Source organism: Pollicipes pollicipes, unplaced genomic scaffold (assembly GCF_011947565.3).
Source record: "Pollicipes pollicipes isolate AB1234 unplaced genomic scaffold, Ppol_2.1 Scaffold_4002;HRSCAF=4701_pilon_pilon_pilon, whole genome shotgun sequence".
In the NCBI taxonomy this organism is placed as follows: domain Eukaryota; kingdom Metazoa; phylum Arthropoda; class Thecostraca; order Pollicipedomorpha; family Pollicipedidae; genus Pollicipes; species Pollicipes pollicipes.
The window spans coordinates 42,942,229-42,955,173 of record NW_023596420.1 but is presented as its reverse complement, the minus strand read 5'-3'; the positions used below and the strand labels follow the sequence as shown (position 1 = coordinate 42,955,173).

The 12,945-nt window shown below is 60.4% G+C and overlaps 2 protein-coding genes across 2 annotated transcripts in view; one reads left to right on the top strand and one right to left on the bottom strand.

Moving 5' to 3' along the window:
* Positions 1 to 3,292, top strand: part of LOC119094532 (ALK tyrosine kinase receptor) — a 69,339-nt gene extending 66,047 nt beyond the window's left edge. The window contains exons 9-11 of the mRNA XM_037217591.1: positions 1,028 to 1,253; positions 2,471 to 2,842; positions 3,125 to 3,292. Of these exons, the coding sequence (XP_037073486.1) occupies positions 1,028 to 1,253; positions 2,471 to 2,842; positions 3,125 to 3,292 (766 nt within the window). The remainder of the gene's footprint in view (positions 1 to 1,027; positions 1,254 to 2,470; positions 2,843 to 3,124) is intronic.
* Positions 3,293 to 9,802: 6,510 nt separating this feature from the next.
* Positions 9,803 to 12,143, bottom strand: dpp (decapentaplegic morphogen). Its single transcript, XM_037217094.1, has 2 exons — positions 11,767 to 12,143; positions 9,803 to 10,620 (listed from the first exon to the last, which is right to left on the bottom strand). The coding sequence occupies exons 1-2, from the start codon at positions 12,065 to 12,067 to the stop codon at positions 9,812 to 9,814; spliced, it is 1,110 nt and encodes a 369-aa protein (XP_037072989.1). The 5' UTR covers positions 12,068 to 12,143; the 3' UTR covers positions 9,803 to 9,811.
* Between the last annotated feature and the right edge of the window lie 802 nt (positions 12,144 to 12,945).

Below are 12,945 nucleotides of genomic sequence, written 5' to 3'. Positions count from 1 at the left end.
AAGCGCTGGCAGTGCTGTGTTGCCTACTTTCATTCGCCGAACCCACCCGAGACCTTTAAGTTGTCAACTTTCTCGCGCAACGTGACATTTGCGACGTCCACGAAATAGCGCGAGGAAGCACGGGGAGCTAATCGGCGGGGTGCGGCTCCGTCGTGAGCTTGCCTGTCACGTGACAGAGGGCGCTCCGACCTGTTGAACGAAAATGCCGACAGGTGGCATTCCAGCCACGCGTCCCCGCTATTTTCGGGACAGGCCGACCGCCCTCCCACGCGAGCGCCAGTGCATTGTATCCGTAATAAATATCCGCATTGCTCGAAGCGTGCTGGATGCTTGAGTGCTGGGCTTTTGTCGTGTGCGAGTAATTATCACACTCGGAACGTGCGCGGCTGCTAAGCGCCTTTGCTCGACAGAAGCTGCAAGGTTTTCGAGCCCTCTTACCTCATCATGTGACGAAATATCATCTGACAGGGCGATGGACGTTTGATTTTAGCGTACGGTTTCATTATATCCACCGACTGTGTTGGGGTCAAGTATGTCTATAGTCGAACACCACATGGTGCGCCGTATTTAGGGTTTGTAAGTGTCTATTATTTCTCCGTTTAAAATGCTGTACCAGACATGTTGAGAATTTGGCGATCTCAGAACGACTATCAGTTTGCTTGAGAAGAGACCACGCTTTAAGTAAGCCCTCGTGGAGTGGCATGGCGCAGCGAAGCTCCATTCTGTCACTATTGAATGCCGCATGTTTTACTGACTGACTTTATTGCGACAACCGTCATGAAAAGCGACCACATTCGTGATGTCACAGGTCACACATGCACCAGTGCCTTGCACTACAACAATGCCAGCCTAATGTCGTCGACCAGGAAAGTCAAATGCTGTGCACAGCAAAAGTCACAGCGATTTGTGCTGTGCCCATCTCCGCGGGTGGGTCATGCCTGCCGCCCGGTCCCGCTCCCCCAGTCCGTGACCTGAAGGAGGCCCGGCACTCCCAGCCTGACCCTGCGCCGCCCGCTGCCACCGACAGGTCGTTTGGCGTGCTGCTGTGGGAGGTGATGACGCTGGGCCAGCTGCCGTACCCGGGCCGCGGCAACACGGAGGTCATGCAACTGGTGATGGACGGCGGCCGCCTGGACTCGCCACCTAACTGCCCGCGTCCCGTCTACGGCGTCATGTGCCAGTGCTGGCAGCGCGTGCCAGAGGAGCGGCCCAGCTTCACCACCGTGCTGGAGCGGCTCGACTACTGCCTGCAGGTGGGTCAGACGCGCACCGGATCGCCTCCCTCCCGCGCGCCGGGTGGGAGGACAGGCGCGATGACCAGGGCCTGCTGCTGGCTGGAGGCTGAGAGGGCTCCGAACCACGCCAGCTGTTCTGCTTTGGGGTTGAGGTCCGAGGGAGGTCACCAGTTCTATTTGGAGGGCGATGTGCCAGCTGGGTTAGTCGCGCTACGCCAAGGACGAGAAAGGTCCAAGAGAGACACATTCGCGGTCAGTCGCCCGGTCAGCCTCGCTGCTGGGGTGCATGGAGGGGTCAGCACGAGGTCGGTGGCACTGCTCGGGTGGATGGAGGGGTCAGCAAGAGGTCGGTGGCACTGCTCGGGTGCGGGGAGGGGTCAGCAAGAAGTCGGCGGTGAACGCTCAAGCGAGCGCCAATAGAAGGGACGCCGGTGTTTGCCCACACGTCAGTCGCACGCGACTGGTCCAAACTGCAGGCCGATCAGCCGTAACAGTCGGCGGTCGTACTCTGATCATCGCGGCCACATCGCTCCTTGATGCCTGCGCCATCATCGCCATCGCCTGCGGGATAAATCCGACGGCCGGTCGCCACGCAGGCACGCCTGCCGGTCGGCGGTGTCCTGACCTGCGCGGGCCGGCGGTGGGCCCATCACCTGACGCGGCCACCGCGCGCCCCGTCCGGTCCGTCAGCATGTCGAGCTTGGGTCGCCGCTGACGAGTCTGTGTGGCGCGCGGGGCGTCGCACCGCTCGCGCGTACGGGTGCCGCTTTGAACTGGGTGACTCAGTCCCTGCGCCTCGCGCCCGTGCGAGCGCCGCGTCATTAGCATAGACCCGGCGAGAGCGCTATACCGCGTCGTCGCGCCGGGCTCGAGCGAGAGACGCTTGTCGGCCTCTTGTGCGGCGAGTGGGTGACTGTGAAGAAGTGCCGGCCGCGCGAGTGGGAATTGTGTCACAGGCGGCGCCAACAGGCGTTTGCAAGGAGCGTTTTTTACTTTGGCGGCCGGGCGGCGCTCTTCTAAGTCCGTCTGGGTGACGCTGCGGTCGTAAATGATCGACGCAGCGGGCGGCGGTTTTCTTCCCGCTGTCGTGGTGACGCCGCCGCCGCCCTGTTGCGGACACATTCCGCCGCCTTTGTGCGGTGCCGGTTCTTGCGGCGCCTCTGCCCCCTGACCCACTATCTCGGACGATGCTCGGTGGGTGTGACTGTTGCTGACCCCCCCCCCCCTGTCGGCAGGACCCGGACGTGATGGCCGCGCCGCTGCCCGTGTTCGACGGCGTTAGCTCCACCGACAAGGACTCGACCGTGATGCGGCCGTCCGACTCGGAGCCGCTCGTGCCGCTCGAGAGTCAGAAGCGCGCGGCGCGCAGTGCCGGCTCCGACACACCGGCCTCCTCCTCCTCGGCCGATTACCTGGTGCCGACGGAGCCGAGCAACCATTCACTCTGCACGGTGCGCACCGAGCTGGCGTCCGAGGCGAGCTGGGAGGACGTGCGCGCGCCGGCCACCGACCGAGGCGTCTCAGAGACGTCCTTCAGCACGCTGGAGCGGCGACGCAGCGGCGCGGCGGCCAGCTCGCCCAGCGGTATGCCGCTGCTGCAGACGCCCGACGAGCCGCCCGACTGGCCGGCGCCGGCGGTGGCGGCGGTGCGCGCCGCGCCGCGCGCACGGCGGGGCTCGCCGGCGGAGCGAGCGGCGCTGCTGGAGGCGCCGCCGCCGCCGCCGTCGCTGCCACCGCCGCCCACGCCGCCAACCGACGCGCGCCGCAAGCCAAAGTGGTCCCGCAAGCCGAGCCCACTGAAGCTGGACCCGGGTGGGCTGCCGCCCGCCGCTGCCGCCGCCGCCGCCGCTGCCGCCGCCGCCGCCTCCGCCGCTGCCGCCGCTTGTCAGCCGCCGTACATGAACGTGGGCGCTGAAGGGGGGCTGGCCGCCGCCACCATGCCACGGACTAGCTCGTACGACAAGGCCTTGGGCAGGACGGAACCCTGCATCATCGGCATCACGACGCCGAAGGCGGACGCCGAGAAAAACCCGAACTACAGTGAGATCCACTGCTAGTGCGCCGGCGCTCGGGGCGCGCGCGGATGGGGACGGGTTAGTGTTCGTGCCGGAACGCCGTGCTCGCGTCGGAGTGAGGCGCGCACCGCCGCCGTAGGGCTGCGCCGCTCCTGGCGTGTGCCGCTGCTTATTCGCCGTCGATATTGCATTGTCTATTTTGATGTTTGCTGGCTGCCAGCGGCCGTGCGTTTTCTGTATCGGAATACCTCAAGCTTGAGAGCTGGGCGGGCTGCCGGCGTGGCTGCCGACGGCTGCCGAGGAACGGACGCGGTCGTCCGTCGAGGCGTCCATGTCCAGCCATTCGACCCGGGCGTGTGAACTGGCGACCGCGGTTCTCCGCTGGTCCGTTGCGCCGTTTTATACGCGAGTCGCGACCGCGCTGCAAACGCTAGTAGGCTGGCTGGACGCAGCGCCCCCTGACGAAGTCGGTGCGGTCGGGCCGACCTGTCTCCGGCGGTGCCGCTCGTGTCACGCTCGCTCGGCTCGGCTTCGGCGAAAGCGCCCTGTGAGGCGTGCAGCCAGTTGTTATGACGTTCTTCGCGGCCAAGGCGGAACGCTCTGGCGTCGCTGTTGTGATTGCTCAGAAGTTTTAATCTTTTAGGGTGTCGTGGAATGCTGGATGACCCTCGGCCGTGCGGTTGTTCTGTCGGTTCAGAGCATGTGAGATGTATTCCCGCGAGTTGCTCGCCAGTGTCCCCCACTTGCATTGTGCTGATGTGTTTGGTCGAGGCCCATGCTGCGCAGTGGCGCGTGTGAGGTGTATAACACGCGGCAGCTAGGGGTCGAAGATTTGACAATCTGACCAGCTCGTCTTGACTAAACAAACCTCGCAAGCGCCTTTCGCTGCATGGGTTCGGTGTTGTGATCGATCTCCGCGCTGCCCAGCAGTTCTAATCCATTCTAATTTTCCCGGTGACCGCAGGTTTACTTCTTTCTTGCCACATTCGAAAGTGCCGAAAGTGTGTTGTACTTTTGCTATCCTCCCGCTTCACGCAAAACGAAATGAAGCTCCACGAAGCCGTTGGTGAGGCGACCGTCCGCCTGCGGCCGTTGGTCTTTCCGCTGTTCCGCGCTCGTCGCCGCGGAGCCGCAGCTTCCCGACGCCGCTGGTCAGGCGTAAACGTCCGACATCACATTGCTCACAAGCGCGCGTGCTCAGCGGCGGCCGGGTGCCGGCCGGCGGGCGTGCCGGGTGGCGCCGGCGCTCCACGTGCCGGTGGTGAGGCTCGAGGCCCGTCACAGCGCCCCTCGGCGGCCGGCCAGAACTAGTCAAAGGCCGGCTGGGGCTCGGGAGGAGTTTCACCGACGCCGCTGCTCCGTGGGGATTATGGTCGGTGGAGGTGTGTGGTTGTGTGGTGGGGCGGGGATCGTGGTGTCGCAAGTGGCCGTCGTTAGGATCCCGCAGTAGCGATCCAGGCTTTGGTTACCATCAAACACATCGAAGAGGTTGAATCATGCTGCTTCTGGGCGCCAGTTCGCACCCGGTTAGTCGCTCCCGTGCCCGTGGATGTTAATGGTCCGCGTAGCCATGCTTTAGGAAGCACGGTGAAATGTGGTTGACACCTCACGTGCTCGCTGGAGAAAAAACGCTGGTCTTGTTCGCCTTCTTTGTAACACTCCCATCAGGTATACGCGATGGTGCCCCGCATTATGCTGAGTGTGGCGTGTTATGCAGCACGTTATATGTTGTATCGCTCTGTCCTTCGTTCGTCTCCTGATTCGTTTTACCGTATCGTTTCCCATCGTTTCCGTGTCTGGGTTTCGACTGGTCCACGCAGTTTCCGTTCGCACGTCTTCGAGTGGTCGACAGCTGGTTTGTTTGACGTGTGTTCGAACAATCGCCACGCGGCGTGCGTTAGCACGTGTTCGAATGACCCTCACGTGGCTTGTATCGGCACGTGTTCGAACGGTCGGCACGTGGCGTGCGTTGGCAACTTAGCACGTTGCCGAACGACCGTTACGTGGTTGGTGTCGGCACGTGTCCCAACGGTCGACACGTGGCTTGTGTTGGCACGTGTCCGAACGAGGGGCCGGCTGTGAGGGTGGAGTTGCCGTCTGTACAGTCCTTGTTGTGAATATAAACGCTTGTAACGAACACGGTTGTATGTGGTGTTGGGTTTGACCCCGGGATCAGTTGCAGTATCATTTATGAGAGTGACAAACACAGCATGCGTCTCTTGAATGAAGAAGTGGAGCATCGTCCACCGAGAGACCTGTTAAGATCGCCTGAAACGTACTTAAGCGTACCCATCAGATTTCGTCCAAACGTAAATCTTACACTTGCCCCGTCAGGTGGGTATGTACATCGCACATGCGTCACCAGCACTTCTTCCTCGGCGTATGCCCACGCCCCGCGATAGAGAGCGCCAGCCTCCCCACCGTCAGGCGCCCGGCGTCGGCTCCCCCAGCCGCCGGCGCGACGGCCGCGAGCCGCGCCGCCTGTGAGCAACTCGTCTGTGCCGATCGTCTCGTCTGTGAGCAGATCGAGCTCGTCTCCGGCCGACACCGGTCCCACGGACCACCCAGTCCGGCATCGCTGGAATGTCTGCACTAATGGGACAGCGGCCGCCGAAGGCCGGTGACATAATGCCTGGCCGATCTGGAGGCGATCGGGCCCGATTGGGCCGCCGCTGACCGCCGCACCGGTCCGTGCTGACCGTACCACTCGCCGCTCGCCCACCAGCCCGTGTCGGATCCGGCAGGAGGGCAGCGCTCGGTACAGTCGACTCGCCTAGATTTCAGGACGCGCTGATCAGAGCTTGCGTCGGATCCGGCAGCGGGACAGCGCTCGGTACAGCCGACTCGTCTGGATTTCAGAGCGCGCTGATCAGAGCTTGCGTCGGATCCGGCAGCGGGACAGCGCTCGGTACAGCCAACTCGCCCGGATTTCAGGGCGCGCTGATCAGAGCTTGTGTCGGATCCGGCAGCGGGCGGGACAGCGCTCGGTACAGCCGACTCGCCCGGATTTCAGGGCGCGCTGATCAGGGCGGTGATAGGTCGAACTGCGCGGTGAGCACCCCTGTCAGCGCTGATGCGGCCCGGCGCAACCAGGTCTTCATCGGCCAAGTTTTTTAAATAAATTGTGTGTTTCGACGAGGGATTTCCCACTGGAAAACGAGCGGCATCAGTCATTTGCACCACGCCATTACTGCAGGGAGAAGTCGTTGTTTGTTCAGCTTTAAAGATTCCGAGCATAAAGTGGGCCGGAAGCAGGAGTGCAGACAACCCATGCCGCTGCAGGTTTTGGTGTAATGCAAAATTGCGTGTTCGACGCTATTCATTACGCTTCGGGCGTAATTAGCACAGATCTCCGTTGTAATTGAGGTTCGCGAGGCGAAATCAGCAGCTGTAGTGCAAGCCGGTGTTTTGAAAGAGTTTTACCGGTAGTAATTAAAAGTGGGCTTGAAGTCCTTCGATCGGTTTATACTTTAAACAGGAATAAATGAAAATTTTAGTCTATGCACTATCTTCCTATAATCGGGGAGTATGCCAACAAAATGTGTGAACGATGATGCCTGCCGTAATGTCCAGCACGCTGTCACAGCTGGACAGTAAGACAGACGTGGCAGCGTCCGTACCCACCTTCTTTGACATTGTTAGGGCTTTGATATTTTCTTATTGACAGATGTCTGTTTCGTCATTGGCGGATCAAGCAGCTCAGTTTGGAGAGCAGAATGGACTGGCTTCCAACGCCCGCGTGATATTTAAGGCACTTCCAGTGCAGAGGCAGACCCGGGGGAGATGGAGGGCTCCCTCTGCTCTTAGTACATGAAGCCCCTTGGATGGACTTATGTGATAGGTATATGCCAATCACTGCTGTCTTCTGACGGAAAACGTTGTGTAGATATATGCATACCACTCGGCTCACGGACTATCTAGTTTCCTGAAGTTATACATACGACTAAGCATGGTTCCCACCGGGTAGGTAAGATTCCACGAATAAAGAGGGATTTTGGGGAATGCGGAAGGCACTTGCCTGTCCAGCTCACATGTTACAATATTGTATGCAGACATAGATATATCGGTGCATGAAGTTAACTTTGAGCAATATGCGCCAGACTTATCGCCGAAAACAGCAAGAAAATTTTAAAAGGGTGGGATTGTGTCGCATAGAGCAACAGTTAGAAAATCCAAGAAGTAACTTACAAACTTGAATTTCATTATTGTGGACCATCCATTGATCAGTGTAGAACTCTGACCATGCTGAAGAATTTGAAAAACCTATTGGAAGAGCTGTTGGCGAAAACAGCAAAACTAAACCTTCGACAGATTGAAACTAGATATTCAGCATCAAACTTTGGGGGAGGGCAAAAGCATAATTTTGCTCACATGTCCTTTTTTGGGCGGAGCGTTTGCTCATTTCACCCTGGGATCCACCACTGAGCTCTGGCAGCTTCGCCACGTCAACCTTTCTAAGCGTCCTCCATCTTTGAAGGAGAGCGCGGTTGGAGTCACCAAGCGCTAACATTCCCTGCTAGTCGATGTCGGTTAGCAGCATGATTTAGTTGTGCAAGATACAGGACATGGAAAACTTTTGATCGGAGATTACATTACCTGCGTTAAAGACGGGCTGAAAATCCATACTTGCATCCTTTAATTTCATGCACAAGATTGCATCCAGCGCAAACGAAAACGCAGCGCTGGCATAGCCCGGCATTCGCAGACACACTTTTGTACCTAAAACTGGCGCACTTCCAGTAAGCAGTAACCCGTCTTTTGAGAAATTTTGAAGAGATGCACGCTGCCGTTTTATAATTTACACTAATGCGACGCTATTTTCTCAAGTTACCTTATTTGCATAATATATTTGCGTTTCAAATATATGACCGGTGAAATCCCTGCCATGATCCTCTGTTCCCCTTTCACTCCATTGCATGCATTGCGGCAGCTGCAACGAATTTGCGATCTAATTGCATTCGTTCAAAAGATGACCGCAACACGAATGTCCAGCATTGGATCCGTGCTGTCAAGAAACATCAAACAGGCCATGTGTCACTCACCAAATAAAAATTTGGGATGTTCGACCTTCGTGTGGGGTTTAATGCAGCTGCTAGAGAACATCCCGGATGGCTGGGTATGTCTGGACCATGATTAACACCGCATGCGGGAATTACAACCAGACAGCACGGAAGAAACTTTAAAAATATCGGTGCGAAGGACGCTGCAAGAAGTGTCGAAGGTCAGATACTATAAAACCCTGTCAAGCCACTTCACCGCGCTTCACGTGCGGCAACATGTTACTGAAGCATGGAGCCAGTAGCCGCTTCTGCATAATCCTTCCTGTGCCGATTCCTTTATGCAATCAACGGTGTTGGGAAGTTATTTTTAATGACAGTTTGGCCATTGGCTGTCTTCGGAGCTGGTTCTATTACTACGTCTTTGACTGAATGGCCTGGGCGAAAGCCACGGCAGACACGGTCCCTGCGCGGAATTCTGAGCTGTTTCTACGCCTAGACTTTCTACACTCTGCTGGATTATGAAGTAGATAAAGAGATGGACAATGGAAGTGCCTATGGCATTGCCTTGACATTCTAACAAATGGTAAAGGCGCGTCATCACTATGCACGCAAGATACCCACCTTCCTAAATTGTTCAGCCGTGGCAAAGCGAAGAGTGAAAATTGAAATGGAGCATTGACTGAACTCCATCCAAAAGCATTTATCATCGACACTTTCTAAGCCAGCTCGGAAGCAGCGTGGTGGCATGATGGAGTCAAAACGGCGAGGTTTGCCGCTGCCCGCAACAACAAGTTGACCACGACAGCGCGGTGAGTACATGCAGCAGTTCGGATGCCGCCCGAAGATCACTCGCAAAAACGACGCCGATTTCCACTTCGCTTGTATGTACATTCAATTGCGCATCTGGGCTCACCTTCGCAACATACACCGCAATCATATAGATAATACAATAATGACTCGTCTCGCGCGGGCCGGCGAGGGAGCCGCGCCGGCCACCGCCAGTTAAATAATGACTTTGTACATGTGGCTGCGGCTGGCGCGCTCAGCCGCCCGCCGCGGCCGACGTGCGCGAGCCGCGCGACGCCGAGTCCGGCGAGCGACCGCCGGACTCCACCATGGCATCTGCCCGCTCGCTCAGCTGCCTTGAGCTAGCTCAAATCTAACGAGGCGCAAGCGGAAACAGGACTAGGTCATCGAAGGGTCTCAGCGTCGGAGCGGAGTTAGCGCGAAACAGAAAGATTTAGCCGGCTCCAAGCGCGAGGCATGGGTTCCTCCAAATCCTGGACCGACGGCCGGGTCTGCTTTACGCGACTTTTACGCTGGCTTATCGTTTAATCACACACGCCAGTACATCTATGGTGACACTTGGAGCAACAACATTCATCAACAACAATAAGGGCATCTGTGCGCCTGTCACTTGACGACGGTCTGTCAGCGGGGAGGCCACCGCTGGGGCACTAATCCTCCCCGGCCGGCCAGGTGCGCGTCCTCCCCACTCCCGCTCCTCCGGCCGGCCGCTAATCCGCCCCCTCCCCCCTCCCCCCCCATGGCGCTCGGGCCCTCACTGGCACCCGCACGCCTCCACCGTCATGTCCTGGTAGTTTTTGAGCACCACCTCGTTGTGCTGGTCTGTGTACAACATCGAGATGGCCGAGAGTTCAGTGGCCACACAGCAAGGTGGGGGCACAGCACTGCCTTTCAGGTGCACCAGAGTCTGCACGATGGCGTGGTTTGTCGCGTTCAGGTGCGCCGGCAGCGGGAACTGGCTGCACTCGCCATGGCAGAAGTAGGCGTCGTAGCCGGGCGGCGCCACGATCCAGTTGTCCCAGCCGACGTCGGCGAAGTCGACGTAGAGGCGGCGGCGCTCGCACTCGTTACTGCGCCGCTTGGGGCTGCCGGCGCGCCGACGCACGCGGGTGCGCGGCCGCCCGTCGTCCGTGTACGTCACGAGCAGCGGCCGGCTGCGCGCCCAGCCGGCCTCCTCGTCGGCGGCGGCGCGCCGCAGCCGCACGCGCTCGCCGTCGCCGGGCGGCGTCACCACACGCACGAGCAGGCCGTGGTTGGCGGCCGGCCGCGCCAGCCACCTGTGCACCGCCGGACGCACGTCCAGGCTGAGCTGGCGGGCGGGCGCGCGCGCCGCCACCCGCCGCGTGTCCACTAACCGCAGCACTGGCCGCCCGCCGGCGCCTGTCCGTCGCACAATGTCATACACCTGTACCGTGCGCCGGCCGGCTGCCGGCGAGTCCTGGGCCCCGGCCCACCAGAGGCGCAGCTCGGCTGCGCGCAGCGCCTCCTCGGCCGGCACCGAGGAAACGTTAAACCAGAACCGCTGCAGGTTGGCTGGGTACTTGTGCGGGTCCACCTTGTCCTCTGGAACGGAGGGGCGAGGGTCAGGCGGCGCTCGGCACTCGGACGCAGCTGGGTGCCTGCGAGGAAATCTCGCCCCGTAAGCACCCTCTAATCGGCACAGCGTGGACCGGCGCTCCACGAAAACTGATACTTCTCGTCCCGGCTGTGAATGGGGCTTGGCGTAAGGAAAGGTTTGCAGCCGTGCCGTTAAGCCGGGACGGGCGGCTTAATCCGAACGAGGGGTGTGAAAATTATGGACGTTGATCGTCCCTCGCGCAGTTTGAGCATTTCAGAGCCAGGAAATTATAGACAGTTAGGGCATTCTAAATGACATGGTTACTTGATCCTTGGAGAATTTGGACAGCTGTCCGAGGCCTCGGGGACATCAAATCCCCGCCTCCACCATTACAAACAACGTTCGTGAGCAGCGAGGTGTGGAGCCTTGTTTCTGTCTTGCTTTCACTCCCGGATTGTGTTTCTAATTCTGTCGAGGATTGCATACTTAATAGCTTCCACCGGCGCGGATGCACAACCATTACGCCATTCCTGATTTGTGAGAGCATTACGATTTGCACACCCTTGCACAGAGCTGTTCGTGTTCATATGTAATTTACGTGCATGGAAGCAAATTATTATGACCCCGCCACGCACTGGCAATTTCACTTTGAGCGCTCCCATAATTGGAAAAGGACGCTGCCAACTGACAACTAAAACCCGAAGCATCACGCAACATCGGCTAATCGAGGCCATCTCCCTTCCTCATCATCATGAAGCAATTAGGCAGCGAAGGAAAAGACATGATGATCCCGGAACCCTCAAGGCAACCATTATTTCCGGTAGCGCTTTAGATGCCCCGCGACGTTCATGCAGCGCTTCTGACAGCGCCGGAGCAGATTCCCACCGCCATCAGCGCGGACACCGCGCTCCACCGCCGCCCCGCAGCGCGCGCCACTCCCGCTCGACGGCGAGCTCCCACCGCCTCCCCACTCCGCCCCGCACACGCTCGGCCACACTCGGACAGCGGCCATCTCCGCCCCGCACACACTCGGCCACACTCGGACAGCGGCCGTCGAGCGGCTGCACCGTCAGCCCCAAAGGACGGCCGCGCAAACCGCGTCTGCAGCGGGAGCCGCGCCGGCCGACGTGGCCACCGCGCCGCTCACTCACCGTTGTGGACGAAGCTGCGCACCGTGTTGGCCGAGCCTGTCATCTGGCCCGGCAGGTTCAGGTCGAGCGTGTTCAGCTCACTCGTGGTCGGCGCCACCCGCGCGTACACTTCGCTCAGGTAGCCGGGCACGGCCGGGCGCTGCCGCGGCCTCCGGTTCATGCCCAGTGTGCTCAGGAAGGCCGCCTCCAGCTTGTCCACGACGGCGCGCGGCGGCCGGCCCGACTCGAGCCGCTCGAAGAGCTCGGCGTCGCCCGCCGCCGGTCGCCACAGCAGCAGCGCACTCACCAGCGCCACCCACATGGTCACGGACGCAACTGCAACGCGTACGGCGCGGCGTCACATGGCGCTCGCGCGGGCCTCTGACACGTCAACTGCGCTCGCCAGCAGGGACGCGACTGGCGCGCCACGCGGACTCGCCGGCCGCCGCGCGGCCGCCGCCGCCGGCCGCCCGTACACAGACGAGAGCGGCGGAGCGGGGCCGGAGAGAGCGCGGAGGGGACAGCACCGTCCAGCCACGCTGGCGCCGGCCGCGCGCGCGGCCGCGGGGCGCGGCATCGGCGAGGAGGGACGCAAACCGCTGGACATGGCGGCCGGCGCAGGGGCACGGCGGGGGCTGCGCACGGAACGGACAAGCTGCCAAGGTGAGGGCCCTCGCTCGCACCGGAGAGGGGCCGGAGAAGGGCAACGAGGATGAAGGGACGAAGGCATCGGGCCGCGCACACGCGAACGGCTAACGAGCATGCTGATTAAAAGCAGCCTAGTGCAGGGGTTACGGGGACGAGAGATAGCACAGACTCGACGGTCAAGAGACAGCGCAATGCACACATACCAGGCAACGGACGGGGCGCGACCTGAGCATTGGACGGACGACAGATGCCTCTGCCGGCGGGCGAGGCAGAGACGAAGCGCCGAGCGACAGCAAAGGATCCCACCGCGGCGGCCGGCGGCGGCGCGCCACGGGAGGCCTCTCAGACGACCCTCAGTGGCAGCCGTTAGGCACACACCGCGGCGCGCCCCCTCCCACACAAAACACACACGCATCACCATACGCAGCGGGGACAAACAAGCGAGGACACAGGCGCACCTGTGGGCGGAGACGCCGACCGACCGGAAGGGTGGCGAGGGTCGGCACAGCGCGGTCCTCAGGTATGTCGACTGGACCCCCTCCCCCCTCCGCA